Here is a 23,523-nt window from a genome sequence, read left to right as displayed (position 1 = left end):
AAATTGCCAGTTTCCACATTTTTTCTAAAAATATTTTTTTACAGTGTAACAATATTAAAGTATGATGCTTTAAGATATTTTTTTATATTTTATGACAACTTATTTAATTGATATTTGGTCCAGATTGCCATCCATATGTTTATACATGTAACTATAAAAATAATAGAAAATCAATATATATACAGTTTATGATCACAAATGACAAAATCTCAAATATCAGAATTTTTAATGACCACATAAAGTCAGGACCTCCTTTAACGTCTCATCCGAAAGACAGCGCTCACTGACAGTATAAAGTCCCCATCATTATATCAATGAGCGTGCCTTGCTGTCCTCACTAACACCACATCCAGCAGCAACCTAGCTTTCCCGTGTGGTTTCCCATCCAGGTACTGACCAGGATCAGCCCTGCTTAGCTTTAGCTGGCGACTATGTGGGAGTCTTTTTTTATTGCAAAGTTTCATATACAATTTTATACATTAAAACATATTACAACCCACATTAAAAGATTGTTTTAAAATGAAATATTAAAATTGTGGCACTTTCCATTCCTTTAAAAACTTTACATGCTTTGTCTGTTAGATACTTGTGCAGTTTTCCCAACATGTTCTGATTTTTATAATATAAATACAGTTTTTCCACATAACCTTTTATTTTCATCCTGAATATTTACCATACATTCATGTGAGAGTTGCAGATAAATAATTTCTATTTATAAACCTATAGGGTAACTACCAACCTACATCACACGTTGTCACATGGGTAGAACCGCACATAATGGTTGCAAAAAAAGATTGGTTGCAATAGCAAACGTGTGTTGTGTGGTAGGATGCCAAAATCAAAAAAAGTCAAAAATAGAAAACCTTAAGTTTTACCGTACACCACACTGCTTTTAATGCCAACCGCAGACGTCTTTGGCTAACAGCCATCATAAGAGCTGAATGGAGTGAGGATCTAATTAAAAATGCTCGACTCTACATTTCTCATTTCATATCAGGTGAGTTCTCGCTATGTAGAATCATACACATTACTCGTTTTTGATTGCAGCAATGATTGCAGCAAAAAAAAAGGTAAATATGTTGAATTAAACTGCAGACACTGGATGCTAAGAATGAAATGTAAAAGTAAAAGTATGTAAGTTCACATACCCTGCCGGACAGGTGCAGTTAATGAAAGATGCAGTAGTTTAGCTTGCTGATGATTACCCAGGCCTTGTATAGCTCCGTCTACTTTCCTTGTCTTTGGCTAGGCAGAACCTCAGTTTTTAGTACTACAGTTTTGAAGTGTAATCATGGACATTATTTCTTGCACACGACCACACAGAACAATATTGTAGGCATCTAAAGACTTGTAGGTCTTTAACTTCTCTCTTGTAAAATCATTTAGGGTTTTAATGAGATTGTTGTATATTTCAGGCTGGATGCTTGGTCATTTCGTCTTCTCCAATATCCATTGGGAGGATGCTATCGTAAATGGACCTGTCAGATGAACGACGCTCGCTTTAAAGTTCATTTTGCAAAATAACTGTGCTTATCACTGGGTGACAAGCTGTTATAATGCGCTGAAAGCATTATGTAAATAATATAGATAACATGTAATCCATATAACTTATCTTGAAGACAACAACAAACTCTGTACCGCATCGGATGTCATTTCCTCCCTGTAAATATAGTGCTTCCGTTTTTTTTTTCTGCAACCTCACTGTGCGCGCATCCTAAATGTTTACAAACCGGCAATTTGTCAATGTAAGACGCAGTTAAGATTGTCTCATGGCGAGTGTTAAAGCTGGCTTCTGCTGATGAAACTGCAAACTATCTTCAGTAAACTTTCTTTTTAAGTACTGTAAATCTCGGCTCTTCTTAATCTGACAGACTGGTCAGTTTTGGGTTAAAACTGTATTCCCCTACAAAACAGAATCAGATGACAGGACTCTCAGAGAGCACAAAACTATTAATATTATTACCTCACTATAGCAAAAAGTTCAAGTATCCAAAACACAAGTGACACATTTCTGAAACGCAAAGCCTCCATGCTCAGAAAACAGTAATTGGGTTAAAGTTGGTTTTAGATTCGTACATTCAGACTTTCCCCTTAATAATATAATTTCAGAAAAGTATTCTTTGTAATTTCTAAATAGGGAAATCATATTAGCAGCCAGTGACTATCAAAGTACAGCATTGTTCACACTCACAGTCAATTAAACAGTGATAATGTTGTTTTGAAGTAATTTCATTCCTCAAAGAAATATTCTCAAACGAATCAAGCAGCAGTTTGAATGGACACCTCTCATGCACAGGAATTGAAGTTACTCATCTACACAGATATAACTATTCATGCAACTGCCGACAATAAAACACATATTTCTTCACATTCCAACATTTAAACACTCCTTAAACCAATACTGACAAACCGTTTTGCTTATTTAATAATGGAAACAATGCACTGAAAACATACCTGGCTCCAGATTGGCAGTCCCACACGTCCGCCATTTTGGAAAGGTCAAGATCTGGAAGTAAACACATGAACATGAAATCAGATACAATGAGACTTTTTTTCACGCCAGCTTGACAGGATAACTGGCAGATATATCTCATGACAATGGTAAATGAGCCATGTAAAACACACTAAAGCACCTACGAAAAGTGACTTTCGCTACACTGAACATAGTTTAATCGTATTATTAAAAGTGTGTTTATAATACTGGCACACAAAAAATAAAAACACATGGTTACTTCACTTTTACAATAATAAAACATTGGTTAATTTTCATAAAGAAAGATTATAAGATGAAGATAATTAACTGACTATGCAAAATAAGTGCAAAATTTTATTTCGAATTAATATATTTTAAAACCATATGCTATTCCGGCAACCATTTTCACAGTAATTTCCTTCAATTTAAAACACACACTTGTGTTAATCAGCTCACAAAGTACCTGAGATTAATGTTCATCTTTTTATTAAGAATAAATTGAGCTTGTGCTATTCAGGGATGAAAATTAATTGGCGTTCATATCGGTCAGTCATTCAACCAGTTTATTTGTTCTCATGAATTCAACCACATTGAACATGAAATGTCAGAAGAGAGATACACTCTCAAATAAATGCTGTTAAACATCACGTCTGTTCTGCTGAGAATTAGTAGTACAGAGTTTTATAATTGTCTACTAACTGATTTTAAATGCCTTGTGTATCTTGTGGTTGTTAATATACAGAGAGAGAGAAAAAAAAATCACTAAGGTTGAAGTTAAAATAGTTAGCCCTCCTATGTTTTAAATAACTATCACACGGTCTGACCAATAACATCGACATTTAGGGCCCTTTCAAACACCTGGTGCAATGAGGCACAAAATGTGTATGACCCAATTTGTCGCTATTTTCTGACCAGCGCAACTGTAATTTTCATGTTTTGCGCCACGTTTTTTAAAAAAAAGCAAATCCATTTGTGCCACTTTGTGGACTCATGGGTGTGCTGGTCTACAAAGGAGGTGTGTTAAGCGCATTGTTGGCATGTTTCTATTTTGAGGAACTGAAATAGACCACGCCATTGAACAAATAAAAGCTGCTCTAAAGTCCAGCACAGATCGCGTTAGTTATGCACCTATGTGGGTCTATTCGCTTACACATTGCTTAATACACACAGAATGTGCAGCAATACATAAATATCTTTACATATGAAAATAATAAAGGATTAAAATGTTCATAAGATTATTATTCTCTAAATTATATAAAAAAACACTGTCTATAAGCCCTCGCAGGGGTTTTTCTTTAGTTTATTTATGACAATTTTCATTTGTATATTTGTTATTATTATTAGTAGAAGTAGTAGTAGTAGTATTTATTGTATGCAAATTTATAATTGTTTTATTAAAAACAAGTTTAGATTTGTCTATCTGTCAGGTTTTGGAGATATATGGTGACACATGGGGCATAAGAATAAGACATTGTTAATATTGTTTATTTATTTGTTTGCTGGAAATTAGAACTGAATTAATAAATAGTTTTAAAGAAAATCTTTGCACCTTAACTAAATCAAATATGTAGGCTAATGGATGTCTTCAGTGGAGTGTGTACAACACTGTTTCCTTACTCTACAAAAGTAAAGGAGTAAAGAGTAAAAGTAAAGAGAAAGTGAAGAGGCCGATTGGAGGATGCTCGTTCTTTATCCTCATGCTGCAGATGGTCTGTTTAACAGTTTTCTTGTTAGTGAAGCATTCAGTTTTTCCACTTACAAAGTCCACCATGTAAATAGCAAATGCGCCAAGGTGCGACGCAACTGACTCTTAAAGGGAATGGGAGATGAGACTCTGATAGGTTATGCTATGCACGTTATGCTCAAAACACACCCATAACTCATTAAGAGAATAAGCACAAGCCTGTTAGACCATATGATAGGGCGCAAATAATATTTTCTGTCCTTAAAATAGCAAGGTATTTATTTATTTATTTATTTATTTATTTATTTATTTATTTATTTATTCATTTATTCATTTATTCATTTATTCATTTATTCATTTATTCATTTATTCATTTATTCATCAGCAGTCAGCATGGGAATGGGAAGATTGCTCCACCAATTAGGAACAGTGAATGAAAAGGTTTTGGAAAGTGACTTAAAGCTTCTGTGTGAGGGTAAATCAAGGTTGAAAATCAAATCTGTTTGAGTGATTTATCAATCAGCAAAACACAAACAAAACAGCATATTTAACTGCGGAAAATGTTCCGAAAAGTGACTTAAAGCCAGCAAAATGATATTGACAGTTTATTTATATAGCACAACCAAAAACAACTCAAGTTGACCAATGTGCTTCACCTTAACTAAAGACCACAAACAACTAAAAGACAAAAAATAATAATAATTCCCTTCAGTGCTCCAATTCACTCAGTCGTTTTCCTTCACTCCTCTATTAGTATTCCACTATATTAGTGGACTAATCTAGAGAATAGAGAATGAGTGTACAGGGCGCAATTTCGAAAGTTTCTAAATCATGGGCTATTCAATCTTCACTGATCACACCATCTTTTTTTTATCCAAAAACAGAGGATCACTGGCACTACATCGTTGACACTTTCTTTTAAAATGTAGTACATGATGAGGCATCTTTAACAGCAACCACAGCAAAGCCATTGTAAATTGCTTTGAATCAAATGTTCCCTCACAAAGATGCATTTTATTGCAATGCTAATTACCCTATGTTACAGAAAAGCGTACCCTAAAATAGATGACCAATAAATAAATAATACCATCGCGTCATTTCATTTGAATGATACCAGTGTATCAGCAATCAGTGTAGGAATGGGAAAATCAGTCCACCAATTAGGAACAGTGAATGAAAAGGTTCTGGAAAATTACTTAAAGCCTTTGTGCGATGGTAAATCAAGGTTCAAAATCAAATCCGTCTGAGGGATTTATCAAAAAGCAAAACACAAACAAAACAGCATCCCTTCAGTGCTCCAATTCACTCCTTCGTAAATACACCCTATATTAATGGATAGTGAATCCACTAGGCAATAGTGAATGAGGGTATACCTAAATCATGAGCTAATCAAATGATTCTTATCATACTACCTGCTATTTAATGCAAAGTAGAGCATCATTAACACTACATCTTTCAGTCACCATCTTTTTAAAATGTAGTACATGATGAGGCATCTTTAACTGCGACCACAGCAACGCCATTGTAAATTGCTTTGAATCAAGTGTTCCCTAACAAAGACGTTATCTTATTACAGTGATAATTGCCTTGTGTCACAGAAAAGCTTCACCCTAGAATAGATATGGCCAAAAATTAAAGAAATAAATAATCCCAGCATCTACAGTCATCATGTCATTTGAATGTTACCAGTGAATCAGCTTGGGAATGGGAAGATCATTCCACCAATTAGGAACAGTGAATGCAAAGGTTCTGGAAAGTGACTTAAAGCCTCTGTGCAGTGGTAAATCAAGGTTCCACTTAAGGGTTTTTACAACCAGCAAAACACAAAAAAACGGCACCCCTTCAGTGCTTCAATTCACTTTGATTCAATCCTTTAAAGGCACTATATCAGGAGACTAATCTAGGGAATTAGGACTGAGGATTAAGAGCCTAATTTCCAAAGTTCCTAAATCATGAGCTAATCAATTTCTTATCATACTATGTCCTACTTCAAGCATCATTGACACTACATCTTTCTGACATTATCTCTTAAAATGTAGTACATGATGAGGCATCTTAGATCATTCCACCAATTAGGAACAGTGAATGAAAAGGTTCTGGAAAGTGATTTAAAGCCTCTGTGTGATGGTAAATCAAGGTTAAAAAAATCTAATCTATTTGAGGGATTTATCAACCAGCAAAAAACAATCAAATCGGCATCCCTTCAGTGCTCTAATTCATACACTCACTTTCATTCACTCCTAAAAATGCTTATCTAGGCAAGAGGTTCTCAAAGTGGGGGTCGGGACCCCCCGAGGGGTCGCGGGACAATGAAGGGGGGGGTCGCCTGGTGATTTTCAAAAATCAATTAATTTTTATTAAACCTTAAGATTTACTGTATTTTATCAATAACCTACTGAAGAGAAAAAAATTGTCGTTTATAGTTACTATAAACTATATCGTTACTATAGTAGCTTATAGTTACTAGTTCTATTGGATTGCGACTTCACGGGTAATTACATTATACTAAAGACACAGCAATACTGTCAGATACAGCAGATTTTGTAACACCAGGTTAAACTTTCTAGCCCATTTACAGCACTGACATACATAAAAAAACAAAGAATAGACTTGGGTCTATTGGTGTGTTTGTGCGCGTCATTGCATAGAAGGTTTCTGTATTTATAACCACCACCTCATAGAATATTGGGGGTCACGAGTCACTGGCATTGTCATTTTGGGGGTCGCGTGCTGAAAAGTTTGGGAACCCCTGATCTAGGCAATAGTGAATAAGGCTATACCTAAATCATGAGCTAATCAATCTATTCTTATCGTACTACCTGCAATTTAATGCAAAGCAGAGCATCACTGACACTGCATCTTTCTGACATTCTCTTTTAAAAGGTAGAACATGATGAGGCATCTTTAACTGCAACCACAGCAAAGCCATGGTAAATTGCTTTGAATCAAACGTTCCCTCACAAAGACGTTATCTTATTACAGCGCTAATTGCCTCGTGTCACAGTATAGCTTCACCCTAGAATAGATATGGCCAATAAATAAATAAATAAATAATCCCAGCGTCTACAGTCATCATCTATAAGCTTATCCAATTTCATATTCAATATTTACCCATATGTGAACAGCTCTGGTTACCCTTCCTGACCCCCGTTTGTGGCTAATGCGTGACCTTAGCATGCTACAGTTTGTCCAGTCATTAACCTTCATGTGAGGATTGGATACAGTGGGAATCAGATCCATAAAACAGGAGGTGCAGATGGGTTTCCAGATGGAGGGCTCGAACGGCGGAGAATCAGCTTACAGTGTTTTACAGTGTCATTCGGGATTTTACGTGCACCTTTCGGCCGTGGATGCTGCTCAACATTTACCCGAACAAACACTTTATGGGATTCGAAAGACGTTGTGGAGATGGCTCATGAAAAACGCCTGTTTGACCAATAATATATTTAGATTTCAGAAACATCATTTTGTTCTTGCTGTGAATCTCAGAGCGGCCCACATGGGGCCTTCAGTAAAACAGATGGACCTCTTTATCAGATGCTGAATTGACCAATTTGTTAATGAGCCCTTAAACCCATGTTGTTAAATATTTTAGAGCAAAGTGGAGTAATTCAGACTAGTAATGAGAAAAGCAGAGGTATTAAACACACACAGCTTTATCCACACCAACAAAATCAAAGAAAAAAAATAATTATATTCTACACTGAAACAAATGAATCATTGGTGTGGAGTCAATCTAGGGACATATCTGCAAAATAACAAAGTTTTGCGAACAAAAAATAAAGTATTGAGCAAAAATAAATAAATAAATAAATAAATTAATTAATTAATTAATTAAAATTAAAATTAAAAAAACGCAAAATGAAAATTAGAGAAATGAAATGTATTTTGCTAACAAAAATAAACTCACAAGAAACTCACAGAAATAGAAATAAAATTTGCAAACAAAGCAAGAACTGCAAATAAAAATCAAGCAGTGTATATATATTAGAGCTGCACAATTTATTTATTTATTTATTTATTTTTGCTTAAAATAAAGATCACGATTTTCTCATGATTCTGTAGATGTAAAATAAAGGTTAATATGAGTCTGCAATTATTATTGTTTTTTTTCCTCAAACATGTGGTAAAACAGAAATAATATTATGTGTAGGTCTACTGGTTTCTATAAATAATTATATTCTACTTATAATAATTCTGATGTTGAATTATGTTTGAGATATAGGCCTATGCTGGCAATCTGTCATTGACAACATTATTAGACCATTTTATTCACTGGTAAAATTAACATTATATAGGCTAGTGTAGTTATACTGACACTGTAAACATTTGTTTTCATGCACAGCTTTGTTCGCTATGAAAGAAAAAACATCAAATGCTTGTCTTTAAGTAGGCCGCTTCCTAGTCCCGCCCGCTCTCTGGTAACAGCTCACGGTCAGCAGCAGTTCACGTCACGTGTGATTTCCCGGCCACGAATCCAGCATTACATGAAGACATTCTATTTTTTTTTCATCCTTAAAATAGCAAAGGTGGATTCGGACACACCCTTAATGCTTTTGCATCATGCGCTTCAGACTTTGGGCCTAGATTGTTAAAATAGAGCCCTATATATCTGCAAAACATTTTTATAGCATTTCCTTTACAAAACCTGTCCAGTCAATTGCAATGCTCATTTTGATTTGCGATGCTTTTTTTTTTTACTTCAACACGTTTCACTGGCCCTGATTTGACAAGGAGGCGGAGCCAAGGGAACATGGGTGTTTGCAGCAGACATGGACCTACTAGGCTGTAAGACCATCTCAGTGATACTGTATCACTAGGTGATGACGTTGCTTAAATGGAGGCAGGTCTCCCTTGACTCTGCCCCCTTGTCAAATCAGGGCCACAAAGTGAAACGTGAATAACTAAATAGCAAATATATATATATATATATATATATATATATATATATATATATATATATATATATATATATATATATATATATATATATATATATATATATATATATATAAACATATACATATATATAAATATATATATATATATATATATATATATATATATATATATTTATTTATTTTTTATTTTTATTTATTTTTTTGCATTGCTTGATTTTTGTTTGCAGTTCAATCAATTTTTATTTCTCAAAAATTTGTGATTTTTTTTTTTGTTTGTTTGCAAAAACCCATTTTGTAATGTGGGTGTCTGTGGTCCTTCAGACTTTATGCACAAAGCCGGAATATTGCGTAAAAGACGTGCGAATAAAGCATCGTTTCTATCCAATGAGTAAAAGAGAACAAAATTGTCAGTTCCTGATTAACTTTTGCCAAATATCAACAATGAAAACGGAATGACTTGAGGTCATTGATAATATAATGACACTAATACTGAAACGGTTAACGTGTTTAAGAATGGCCCAAACAACATTTCAGATGTTTTACATTGTGCTCAGACTGCTGGTTTGTCCAATCACACACATTTTTATCATCACATGATCTCCTATAACAAAATCACATGACCTTTTTAATGTGCATACTGGAATTTGTTCGGTAAAAGTGCTTCCAGCGTAGTTTATGCACATCTTAACAAAAAAAGAGTTTATCCTACTCAGTTAAGCGCATACAGTTTTTATGCACATTTTCAAAAGTAATGCGCATCCTAGCGGTTCCATCAATCAATTTTTTATTTTATTTTTATATTTGGTTATGCGCATAAAAATCTGTAGATGGAAACACTAGTGACTCGGTAAGTGCAGAGAATAGTGTCAAACAGCCATGTGTGTATAGACTATACTGTCGCAAAATGAGGTGAAAATCCTACACGATGGTGATAGTTGGATTGCGGTGTTTCCATGTCTGTACTGCACTTCAATAATGGCACTAAAATAGGCATACTCCACGTCTTAATTAGATTACAGTTTAATTTGATTACGACCTTAATCAGATTAAATGAATGAAAAACATAATAATAAAAAGTCAATGTTTACATGGTCAACTCTTAATCAGAGTATTGTCTTTATCGCAGTGGCTTGCATGGTTCAGGACCTGTAGAGCTGCACATCGATGGATTTGCTCTTCAGTGTTTGGACTCTCAGCAGTGAATATTAAACCACACAGAACTGAATTAAACTAAACTGAACTTATACTCTGAAAACTGAACTGAAACTATATTTCAATTCACTATAATCATCTATGTGAAACTGCTGACACAATCTACATTGTAAAAGTGCTATAGAAATAAAGATGAATTGAATTAATCGTATTAACATCGGATTATTGGTGTTTATGTAAACATACTTGGTTTATATAGACTAAATTTAAACAAACAAATAAATTGAGTAATGTTCAACTTGTTTAAATTTAGCCCATTTACATTGTTTGCAATCACTTACTTTAAAAAAATGAGTAAATCCATTGCATTAGTAAATCCAATAAATAATTTATATTTTCAGTGTATTTACTAAGTTTATGCTTACATAAATATAGATTTTCACTGTTGTGACCGATCGCAAATTTAAAGCAACAGTTTAAGAGCACCAATGGCGGTGACATGTAATTTGCTTAATTAATAACGGCATTGTGAATAATTTAAAAATGAACATGCATTTCTCAATGTGAGATATGTGGAAAAACGCATATGTTTTATTAAATATGCCTCGAGATGCCTTAAAATGAGCTACTGAAAATAATATAATACTCACTAACATTTAGAGTTAGGAAGGGGGAAAGTTGCTCTAATATATATATATATATATTGCTCTTTCCTCTAAATATCGCTGAACAGAAAGCTTGCATAAGCTCTATGTCAACAAAAGGAGTCATTTAAATGATTCATTTTTGATAGTTTGACTCTAAAGTATATTTGAAGGTACATGCACATATTTGGCTTTTTAAATTAATCAATTTCCCTTACTTGACATGTTGACAGTAAAGAGAGGGTGATTCTGTATTATCTTGCCTTTTTACACTACCTGACGAAAATCCTGTCGCTTATCCAAGTTTTGGGAACAACAAATATTAACTTGACTTCTAGTTGATCATTTGGTATCAGAAGTGGCTTATATGAAAGGCAAAGGCCTCTAGATTACGCTTATTTTACCAAAATAAAATATGATCATGCCTTGTCTTTTAATTATTTAATTAGAAATAATGTCCAGTATAGAATATAAAGTCATGATGCTCCCATGAGCTTGGAGGACTGCATTCATACATCTCCTCAATGACTCAAATAACTTAATAAAGTCATCTGAAATGGCAAAGAAAGCACTCTTAATGCAGGACTCCCAGAGTTCATCAAGATTCTTTGGGTTCATCTTCAATGCCTCCTCCTTCATCTTACCCCAGACATGCTCAATAACATTCAAGTCTAGTGACTGGGCTGGCCAATCCTGCAGCACCTTGACCTTTTTAGCTTTCAGGAACTTTGATGTGAGGGCTGAAGTATGAGAAGGAGCTCTATCCTGATGAAAAATTTGCCCTCTCCTGTGGTTTGTAATGTAATGGGCAGCACAAATGTCTTAATACCTTGTGCTGTTGATGTTTCCATCCACTCTGCAACCCCAAACCAATGTTTTTTTTTTTTTCATCACCAAACTTGACTGATTTCTATTTGAATCTTGGGTCCATGTTGGTTCCAATAGGTCTTCTGCAGTATTTGTGATGATTGGGATGCAGATCTGGGTTATTAAACATTAAAGCTCTTAACCTTACTATTTTTCAGTGCTGGAAAGGATACTTCAGAAAAGTTAGTAACAAGATGATATATTTAAATAGTAATACATTTATTGTTTCAATTACTTATGCTATTGGCTTTTGAAGTACTTTTGTACATTTCAAACTGTTAATCTCATACATAATTATAAATATTTATATCATGCTGGGTTAACCATACAGCAGTACTCAACACTGATTATAGCCAGGCTTTCAACATCCTTCATCACTTGAATTTAGATTACAATAATTTTATATTAAAAGCGCAGCCACCACAAAATCAGCCTTTGGCACCTTTTTTACTTTAACATCATTCAAAGGTTAAACAAGAATTATTTTAATAGCAGTGATTTGTTTTGTAAAATTAAAATCTTTCATTGAAAGAACACTGCCATTTCCAAATCCATTGTAAAACACAAAACAGTCAACCTAAATTAAAATAAAAAAAGCAATCACAAAGAAGGACAAGGTGCTCCAGGATTGGCCAGCCCACCAGACATGAACATTATTAAGCATGTCCGGGGTAAGATGGAGGAGGAGGCATTAAAGATGAATCCAAAGAATCTTGATGAACTCCAGGAGTCCTGCAAGAATGCTTTCTTTGCCATTCCAGATGACTTTACTAAGTGATTTGAGTCATTGCAGAGATGTATGGATGCAGTCCTCCAAGCTTATGAAAGTCAGACACAATATTCATTCTGTCTCCACTGCAGCATGACTTTATATTCTATACTGGACATTACTTCTGTTAAGAGACAAGGCTTTTGTCTAAGCAAAGTCAGACCTTATAGTACTAATTAAATAATTAAAAATCAAGGCATGATCATATTTTATTTTGGTAAAATAAGCGTAATCTAGAGGCCTTTGCCTTTCATATAAGCCTCTACTAATACCAAATAATCCAAAACTTGCATAGGCGACCAGACTTTTTATTAGGTAGTGTATATTATTGCTAATACAGTACAACATATGATTTTAAACTACTAAAATGTGAATAAGATCACTTTGTAAAACTGTAGAGTTAAATTTTCAACATCAAAAGTCGACAGAGTGAAGATTAGCATCCAATAATGCAATTGAAAACTGTAAATAAATGAAAACTCTTAATTAACAGATGCTTTTTTCACAATGTAGTCGTACTATCCACCCCACTCACATCATTTGGATTGTAATTTAATAGTGCACATTTTTTGTAAATCTGCTTGGAACAAATATTATGATTAAAAGTGTTATAGAAATAAACTTTGTGTGAATTAAACAAGATTTTAGAAAAACATTTAGCTGATGCAACGTCTCCATTCAGTCTCCTGATCTCAAGCAGGAGCATTTTCCTCTGTGTTACCTGTCCCTTTCTTTAATAGACTGAGAGCTGCAATTGGCTGAGCGTGAGATATTGATCTGCACCCATATCTCTATAGCGCCGTGCCAAGCATCATCCCTCTTTTTTTTAAAAAAAAGGTTCATTCACAGGCCACATCTGCGCGGCGTCTCAGCCCAAACAGCGTCTTTTGTGGAGTCCGATGGCGCGAATGCAGATAGATTAGCCCGTTCCTTCCCATCTAGGTTTGTGTTACAGGATCTCCAATATGTTTGCTGCTAGATTAGTTTCAGTATCACTGCATTGCATGGAGGAAGTGTGCTGTGACAGAGCCGCGCGGATTTCTAATCTTGTCTGTGCATAAATCCTCGCCTTATCAGGAGCCTGCCTCCTCCTGCCAAAAACACTGAACCTTTACGATTAGAACCGGCCCTCTGCGAAACTATCCGTGGCCGTGCTGATAGAGCCGCTGTCGGGTTTTCAAAAACAGGAGCTGTTCATTTTAAAGTGCCAGTCCGCTACAGCTGTCAGACTGAAAGGGTTTGGGTAATTTTAGAGGTGTCATCCTCAATTTCATAACATTGTCACTGACGCGTATCTTTTTAACACTTCTGGCTGATTTGGAATAAAAATATACACGTTCGCCGCTACGATCATTCAATGGCGTTTACATTGAGTTAACAGTATTTTAGAGGGTCTATTTTTTACGTTAAAGCACTGTCGGGATCCATACACCAACATTTCCGCCTTTCTTCTCTGTCACCAATCAAGAGGTCTCCGTTATCCAAAGGCGGTTTGGCTAATTGGACGTGACATAATAAGGACACGTTCACAAGTGGGATAAATGGAGAGAGCAAGACAGGAAGAGGAGATGACATAAGCCATGTTTATCATCGGCGTGATTGATGTGTTTTCAAACCTTCTTGTCATGTAAACTGTTCCTGACAGTGCGTTCTCATAAAAGATCAAAAAAAATCTGGAGGCTTGATGAGAAATGACAAGAGCCGATACACTATTTTCCTATCAGATGCAGAAAGTGCACCGAAGGTTCAGTTTCAATGGAGCTTGAAATAGTATCATGCAAATTGCGCGTCTCATTTGAAACTAAACAAATCTTTTTCTCTCAGAAGTATTGCGGCGAGCGCTGTGATACTTGTGTACCATGCTGAACTATATATGTGCATGTACACAAAACACGTGCGTGAGGCCAATTCATCCGGGGGTTGTTTCGACTGAATGTAGCAGTTAATGCGAAATGACTCGAGACAGAAAATATGATTCTCAACTCCTGATTCCCATTCATTGGATTTCTCAGTGTGACTTCAATATGATTTTTTTCCCAGACGAGGTTTTCTTCCCTAAAAGAAATTCCATTCACCATTAATTATGTTGTTTGGTTATGGTTGGTTGGTTATGGTTGGTTGGTTATGGTTGGTTGGTTATGGTTGGTTGGTTATGGTTGGTTGGTTATGGTTGGTTGGTTGGTTATGGTTGGTTGGTTATGGTTGGTTGGTTGGTTATGGTTGGTTGGTTGGTTATGGTTGGTTGGTTGGTTATGGTTGGTTGGTTGGTTATGGTTGGTTGGTTGGTTATGGTTGGTTGGTTGGTTGGTTGGTTGGTTGGTTGGTTGGTTGGTTGGTTGGTTGGTTGGTTGGTTGGTTGGTTGGTTGGTTGGTTGGTTGGTTGGTTGGTTGGTTGGTTGGTTGGTTGGTTGGTTGGTTGGTTGGTTGGTTGGTTGGTTGGTTGGTTGGTTGGTTGGTTGGTTGGTTGGTTGGTTGGTTGGTTGGTTGGTTGGTTGGTTGGTTGGTTGGTTGGTTGGTTGGTTGGTTGGTTGGTTGGTTGGTTGGTTGGTTGGTTGGTTGGTTGGTTGGTTGGTTGGTTGGTTGGTTGGTTGGTTGGTTGGTTGGTTGGTTGGTTGGTTGGTTGGTTGGTTGGTTGGTTGGTTGGTTGGTTGGTTGGTTGGTTGGTTGGTTGGTTGGTTGGTTGGTTGGTTGGTTGGTTGGTTGGTTGGTTGGTTGGTTGGTTGGTTGGTTGGTTGGTTGGTTGGTTGGTTGGTTGGTTGGTTGGTTGGTTGGTTGGTTGGTTGGTTGGTTGGTTGGTTGGTTGGTTGGTTGGTTGGTTGGTTGGTTGGTTGGTTGGTTGGTTGGTTGGTTGGTTGGTTGGTTGGTTGGTTGGTTGGTTGGTTGGTTGGTTGGTTGGTTGGTTGGTTGGTTGGTTGGTTGGTTGGTTGGTTGGTTGGTTGGTTGGTTGGTTGGTTGGTTGGTTGGTTGGTTGGTTGGTTGGTTGGTTGGTTGGTTGGTTGGTTGGTTGGTTGGTTGGTTGGTTGGTTGGTTATGTTTGTTGGTTGGTTGGTTGGATGGGTGGTTGGTTGGTTGGTTGGTTGGTTATGTTTGTTGGTTGGTTGGTTGGATGGGTGGTTGGTTGGTTGGTTGGTTGGTTATGTTTGTTGGTTGGTTGGTTGGATGGGTGGTTGGTTGGTTGGTTGGCTGGTTATGTTTGTTGGTTGGTTGGTTGGTTGGTTGGTTGGATGGATGGTTGGTTGGTTGGTTGGATGGATGGATGGATGGATGGATGGATGGATGGATGGATGGATGGTTGGTTGGTTGGTTGGTTAGTTTGGTTTTGTTGGTTATTTGGCTATGTTGGTTTGATTTTGTTGGTCGGTTTGATTGTGTTAGGTTTGTTATGTTGGTTCGTTTGGTTTGGTTTTGTTGGTTGGTTAAGTTGGTTGATTTTGTTGGTTGGTTATGTTGATCGGGTTGGTTGATCTGTTTGGTTATGTTGGCTCGGTTGGTTTGGTTTTGTTGGTTATTTGGTAATGTTGGTTGGTTATGTTGGTTATTTGGTTGGTTGGTTTGATTGTGTTGGTTGGTTTGATTGTGTTGGTTCGGTTGGTTGGTTGGTTAAGTTGGTTGGTTAGGTTGGTTTGTTATGTTGGTTATGTTGGTCAGGTTGGTTGGTTGGTTAGTTGTGTTTGTTAGATTTGTTTTGTTGGTTGGTTTGTTATGTTGGTTATTTTACTTATGCTTGCTGGCTGGTTGGTTGGTTATGTTGGTTATGTTAATGTTTGTTGGTTGGTTGGTTGGTTGGTTGTGTTGGTTAGTTGGTTGTGTTTGTTATGTTGGTTATTTTGCTTATGTTTGTTGGTTATGTTGGTTGGTTATGTTGGTTGGTCGGTTATGTTGGTTGGTAGGTAATGTTAGTAATGTTGGTTGGTTGGTTGGTTGGTTGGTTAAATAAAATAAAACCAATCATATTCGTTCTATAGCGAGACAACTCTTATCCTTTTGATTAGCATTACTTCTTTTGGTTTGTGCAGTATAATTCACAGAATTTCTACAAAGTATGTTGCATGCTGCAAACTCATAGACTTTATGTTTATTTTCCTCATTTAAAGTACAAAACATGTTTACAGAGTGATTTTTTTCTGATCCCTTAACTCTTTGGTTATTTGTTCTGGAAAATATAAACAGATATTTCAATATAATGTTAACATACTTTCTCTTTGAATTTATATGTTTAAATAATGTTTTTACTGCAAATGTCACATCCATAACGCTGGAAAAGCTCTTATGTTGGTTATGTTGGTTAGGCTGGTTATGTTAGTTGGTTATGTTGGTTGGTTGGTTGATTTGGTTGATTATGTTGTTGGTTAGGTTGGTTATGTTGGTAGGTTGGTTTGCATAGACATAATAATATTTGGTTACCTTTACAAACTTTTGTTGTATCCACACTGTTTATTTCTGCCTTGTGAACGCATTTAAATGTATAATTTCGATATCTTAATCTTCTGCAGAGAGGTGAATTTTTGACTCTCCTACAAAAGATAATCACACTCATTAGATTGGCAGTTTGCTGATCGTGTCATACTTGCACACAGTGCAGAGTTAATCACAAACTCCCAACGTTAACAACGAAACATTATATCATGAGATGTGAAACTACTTGACCTGATCTTAACCAGGTTGCATTTGTTTGGTTCAAATGCAATTCTATTTTATGCAACAGGCCTCAAAAGTGCAGCATTTGTAAACACGATAGACACCAATGTTATCATGAGCGCATGCTTGTACCCAAAACAAGTGCATGAGACGAATTCATCCGGGGGTTGTTTCGACAGAATGCAGCGGTTAACACGAAATGACTCGAGACAGAAAATATGATGAAGATATGATTCTCAACTCTTGATTCCCATTCATTGGATTTCTCAGTGTGACTTCCAGATGATTTTGCATCAGAAAGAAATGCTATTTTCCTCCCTGAAAGAAATCCCATTTCCAGCACAGAGAAGTGCAAATGCAAATAGAAATGGCACTGCCAAAAACGCCAGAAGATTACATGTCGTAATTTTTGCCTTTTGCTCATTTATTCATAGTCGTAAGTGAATCGGGCAGAGCTGGAAGCACATCAGTGAGGATCAGGCGGCGATTGAAAACAAATTAGAGACGCATGCCATCATCTAGATTAGCCCACCTTCAATAATGTCCTCAAACACTGCACGGTGGACTGTTTTCCCCACAATGACCTAAAGAAGCCGTCTTTGATCTAAACTTATTCAAAAAGCTTTTCTTCCTGAGAGGTCTGCGGGCGTCTGGCGAGAAATAAACAACCACCTGTGGCTCTTCATGACAGCACCTTCGCTAGCAATTACACTCTAAATTTAGTCGTTGCAAATTGTATGAATTAGACGCTTTCTCTACGCTGCAAAAAACAGGGGTCCATTATGAAGGCTACTGAAACTGGAGTGGAAATTATTAGCTGCTCGTAAACGAGCTGACCGGAGATCACAGGGCTCTTGTAGGTGATGCCATTACATGTTTTACCATATTATTAGCTTGACCTCTAAAGTGCCCTTATTCTGCTCGTTTAAAAGTTCTGGTTGGTTTGCATCCTTGCAAATGGCACTTTAAATTTCTCATAATATACAATCACCTACTTTCAATGACTTATTCTTTCTAAAACCAACCTTTCTGAAAGCCTGCTCATCTGGTCAGATGGACAAGTCTAAATTGTGATTGGTCTGCCACTTTCAGGGTGTGAAAAACGCCTGTAGCACTGTCAAATATTTAATAAAAAAAAGTCAAGACAACAAATATTTGTATGTTGCTTTAGTGTAATAAATGAATCAGGTTTCAACTAAATACAATGCTTAATATTTTAGTCAGTTTGATTGATGTAAGTTGATTCAATTAAAAAAAATGAAGGCAGCCATCATTTTTTACAGTGTGCGCAAAGCTGGTTTGGTTTGCGCCGAGATAAGTTTGCATTTATTTTGAGCAATAGCTAAGATTTTGACCCCAAGACGGTGGGTTGGTTTTTGCTTAGATTTCATCACCATTGTAACTTATACTACATGATTAACCTGCTCTGGGGCATGGCTAACCTGCAAACCCAAACTCCACCAATCAGCTATGAGTAAAGTGATTATATCTGATGCAACAAAGACACTCCCAGTTCCTGTTCATCTTTTTTTGCATCAAAGTAAAGCCTTAATTAAATTAAATGCATTTTGGAGTCAAATTTTTTTTGTAAAATTTTTAATTACATTACATGACATATTTACATGCTATGTAATACATATTTAATGTTATGTATTCAAATAGTTTTGAATTGGCAATATTAATTGTCTCATTTAATATTTTTGGCTTTTATTTTTGACTTGTTTGAGCTGTTTTTGAACTGACATCAATTACATTGGTTGGTTGGTTGGTTGGTTGGTTGATTGATTGATAAGTTATAGCTCAAATGAAAGCTCTTGCCGGTGCTCATATGGTTCTAGCATTCTTTTTACTGAATTATATTTACATATAAAACAGTTGCCGAATGACTCGCAGTGTTTCCGTGGCGCAGAAGTGAAAACAATACATTTATGATCAATAAGCAGCCCCAGATAGCACAGACAGCTGTCATCTCTTACCTTATGCTGTGCGCTTCAGGGCCATTTCTCCTCTGTTTTTAGGTGATGTGCACAAGTAATCCTTTTATATGTCTGATGTGGTCCAAACACAGTGAATTATGTTTGATCAAACAAAAGAATAGTGAAATATGAAAATAATGATCGGCCCCTGTTGCTTGTACAATACCTCTCATCAGTTGGAATACAATAACTTTTGCATAGATTATGGTAGAGACAATTTTTTTCCTATGATTACAGACATGTGTAGGAACCACCACAATTATTTACAGCACGCTATAGACCACACAGAACCTAAAATACTTTCAAATTTGAGTTTATAAAAAAATACAAAATCCACTTTTTTTAGGTGTTTATTATAACACAGACAACATTTACAGATATTTTAAACACTTTCAATAGTGTTTTTTGAAAATTCAAAGGGTTTTCTTTAAAATGTTACCAAATATTTTAAATGATAGCTTTTAAATTTGGGTAGACAAAACCCAGACGGAAATCCCAAAATAGCTCTAGAGTTTAATCGTGTCATCTCGCATTCCCTTTAAGAGTCAGTTGCGTCACGCCATGGCACATTTGCTTTTTTAATGGCGAAACTGAATACTTCACAAACGAGAAAACAGTTAAACAGAGCATCTGCAGCATGAGGATAAGGAATGAGCCTCCGCCATTCAGCCTCTTTACTTTCTCTTTACTTTTACTCCTTTATTGTCGTGGATAAGAAAACGGTGGAAACTGACTCCACTGAAGACAACCTTGAAAAATATTGAGAGGACAGAGAAGAAAGCACGAGAGAGCAAAGTCATCACCCAAGTGGATGCTGCACACTGGTGGTGGTGTGTAGTGGAGGTCTGCATTCCCGCGAAACCACACCAGATTTATTGCGGGGCGGGAATAAATTTCCGAATAAAGTGCGGGAGCCGTCGGTTACTGATGTAATTTGAACGGGAGCAGTTGGTCTTACAATATTGCTCCCAACTCCCGAGCACGCGTATCTATGTGTGTGAATGAGAGAGAGTTGTGCTGTCTGTGTGTCACTTGCTTGGTGCTGTGTGTTTATATGTGTGTGTGTGTGTGTGTGTGTGTGTGTGTGTGTGTGTGTGTGTGTGTGTGTGTATGTGTGTTTAAACAGACAGCTTGTTATAGGCTGTCTGTACTCTGTGCGGTCGGGTTCGGACTAAAACCTGGCAGGAGCGGGCAGGAGCGTGATTAAAAATTTAGTCCCGCACATATCTCTAATGTGTAGACACCCCCCTCATGATTATGAAGCGCGTTGAATGGGTGGCCATATATGATAAATGTGCTATATAAATACACACATTACATTACACTATCGATACTTAGCGAAAAAAAATAGATATTTTTGATAACATTAATAGACATAACTGCTCTCATCATAATACATCAATTCAAGTATTGCATAAAATCAAGCTTCCATCCATTGATGAATCCATGGAAGAACTAGTTGATCAATGCGAACCTACATCACAACATAAGCAGCACGTTTCTACTGGTATATTTTGGGATCTTCTTGTGTTTCATATAAACATTTATTCATTCATTTCCTTCGACTTAGTTCATTATTTATCAGGGTTCGCCACAGTGGAATGAACCGCTAACTATTCCAGCATATGTTTTACGCAGTAGATGCCCTTCCAGCCACAACCCAGTACTGGGAAACCCTCATACAAACTCACATTTACACACACGCACAGCACAGCCAATTTAGCACTTTGCATGTGTTCATTTGAGCACTCGGTAGTACAAATGTGCATGTGAACACTAAACATATGCGCAAGTTTTTCTACAGTATGTGTGAGTAAAGCTTAATTTAAACCCCAAACGTCACCTCGTACTTGCGAAAATTGTCTTATCATAAACAGCAAAGTGTAGATAGAAGGCAAGTAGAAAACTAATTTCACAGCTACAGTGAATACAACCAGAGTGTTTTGTGAAAGACCCAGTAGAATAAATGCTACTTCTTGACACAAACAAGTGTGTGAGGATTAGATTTTGTTTGCGGGTGGCAACGAAGAAGAACAGGTTGGCATTATGCAAATGTATTACAGATCTATGTAGATTTGGTTGCAGAAAAGAAACTCCGGACAATTCGTTTCGGCAGAATCCGCTCTATTGTTTTGAGACAATAACTTTTAATCATGCACTTTCATTGTTGCCGAGCTTTTATTACACACACAGCTATATTACACACAGCATGAAAGGTAATATTCGAAAAAGAGCATAACGGGCCGCTTTATTAGTAGGTGTTTGGGTGTTCGCCTACAGAACTGTTTTGGAGAATTGACTCAGACATAATGCAACGGTCAGTGGAAATTGCTAAGTGACATACAGTACACGTTTTGTCTCAGCGGAGCAACCTGGGGTTAAGTGCTTTGATCGAGGGTTGGTTACAAGAGGACTAAAGGCCCCCTAAGGTAAAAAGCACGTCTGATTTTGATTTTCTCCCAAAATGCTTCATTAGAGGGAAAAAAATCTGAAAAAAAGAGCAAAAATAAAAACACTACTGCTTGTCAATTGTCAGCAAATACTGTAGTTTTAGATCCATGAGGTTGTGGAATGCAATGCCAAAAGGTTGATTGCCTGAACAAAAAACTCGACGAGTAATGATTTTTAAATGAAAATGAAAAATCTAATATCTACAGATGTATTTTCAGGGTTATTTATCAGCTTTTGAATAGAGAACACTCAGCAAAAGACCATCAGTATGGCATATGCAGAATTCATGTAATGCACAATTGTTTCCTGCATATTTCCCATTAAATTAATAGATTTCTAGCAAAGGAATTGCACACATACACACGTTTGACTTGTAGATGTTAGAAATGCTACAGATAACCAAGAGATCTGAAATGATCAGAATGTGATGGTCTTAATGTTATCTAATAATGCTTTTTTTTGAGTAAATATTACATTGCTTGGTTAAAATTAAATATGTTTCATAAAGAAAACACTCTTCTCATGAGCAATTTGAAATTAATTTAATATTGTTGTGTTTTTTATTTATTTAATAAAGGGTGGGAAGGTGTAAAAACATGGTAAAAGTCGAAACATTTACATTTTCACATTCACTCAATGAGAAGTTCCTGGTCATATATTTGATCTTGGATCACAAGTGTACACAAGTGGTAATAATTCATTCATTTTCTTGTCGGCTTAGTCCCTTTATTAATCTGAGGTCGCCACAGCGGAATGAACCGCCAGCTTATCCAGCAAGTTTTTACGCAGAAGATGCCCTTCCAGCCGCAACCCATCTCTGGGAAACATCCACACACACATTCACACACACACTCATACACTACGGACAATTTATCTTACCCAGTTCACCTCTACCGCATGTCTTTGGACTGTGGGGGAAACCGAAGCACCCGGAGGAAACCCACGTGAACGCAGGGAGAACATGCAAACTCAACACAGAAACGGCAACTGAGCCGAGGATCGAACCAGCGACTTTCTTGCTGTGAGGCGAACGTGCTACCCACTGCGCCACCCATTAATAATAATAATAATAAAAATAATAAAAAACCTCTGAAACTTAGACTAAGCCAAAATCAGAGCACATCACACCTGTCCTCAGGTCTCTACACTGGCTGCCAGTTACATTCAGAATAGATTTTAAAGTATTATTACTAGTCTATAAATCACTAAATGGCCAAGGACCTCAATACATTAAAGACATGCTCACTGAATACAAACCCAACAGATCACTCAGATCTTTAGGATCATATAAACTAGAAATTCCAAGAGTTCAGTGAAAGCAGGGTGAATCAGCTTTCAGCCACTATGCCCCTCGCTGCTAGAATCAGCTTCCAGAAATGATCAGATGTGCTCCAACATTAGGCACATTCAAATCAAGACTGAAAACATCTGTTTAGCTGTGCCTTTACTGAATGAGCACTGTGCTGTGTCTGTTTTTCTCTTCTTCTTCATTCTTTTATATCACATTTGACCTGTTTTTGTGTTTTTTTACACATTTTTATTATTTGTTTTTATTTTTATTTTACTTGTTTCTTTTATTTTTGTTTATGTAAAGCACTTTGAATTGCCACTGTGTATGAAATGTGCTATATAAATAAACTTGCCTTGCCTTGCCTTATTTTCACATCCCAGTGTTGACCGGTGTGATGATAACTGAAAGGGCCTTAAACAAAAAATAAACGCACTACAGAATGTTACGTTCACACACACACGCGCAAATTACATCACTTTTTACTGCTTAATACTCACCACTCACTATTCTTAAGTACTTTTGAAAGGGTTTTTACTCATACTTGGAGTAATATTTATCACAGAAAGCTTTACTCACTACATTTTTGGGCAAGTAATGGTGCTTTTACTCGAGTATGATTTTTCAGTACTCCAACAATAGGTAATTTTCACAGGTTTAAACTCAGCAGCATTTATTAA

At 36.4% G+C, this 23,523-nt stretch overlaps 1 protein-coding gene across 8 annotated transcripts in view; it reads right to left on the bottom strand.

Moving 5' to 3' along the window:
- The window catches only part of kirrel3a (kirre like nephrin family adhesion molecule 3a), a 532,195-nt gene that overhangs the window by 445,131 nt on the left and 63,541 nt on the right, over positions 1-23,523 (bottom strand). For all 8 annotated transcript variants that reach the window (XM_073915104.1, XM_073915110.1, XM_068224013.2 and 5 more), the window contains one exon: positions 2,455-2,506. Coding sequence is in view for 3 of the 8 variants with exons in the window: in XM_068224013.2 (XP_068080114.1) it covers positions 2,455-2,506 (52 nt within the window). In the remaining 5 variants the exon portion in view is untranslated. The remainder of the gene's footprint in view (positions 1-2,454; positions 2,507-23,523) is intronic.

Source organism: Danio rerio, chromosome 10 (genome assembly GCF_049306965.1).
Source record: "Danio rerio strain Tuebingen ecotype United States chromosome 10, GRCz12tu, whole genome shotgun sequence".
NCBI classification, from domain to species: Eukaryota; Metazoa; Chordata; class Actinopteri; order Cypriniformes; family Danionidae; genus Danio; species Danio rerio.
The sequence above is the reverse complement of the archived record's forward strand: the minus strand, read 5'-3'. Positions and strand labels throughout refer to the sequence as shown.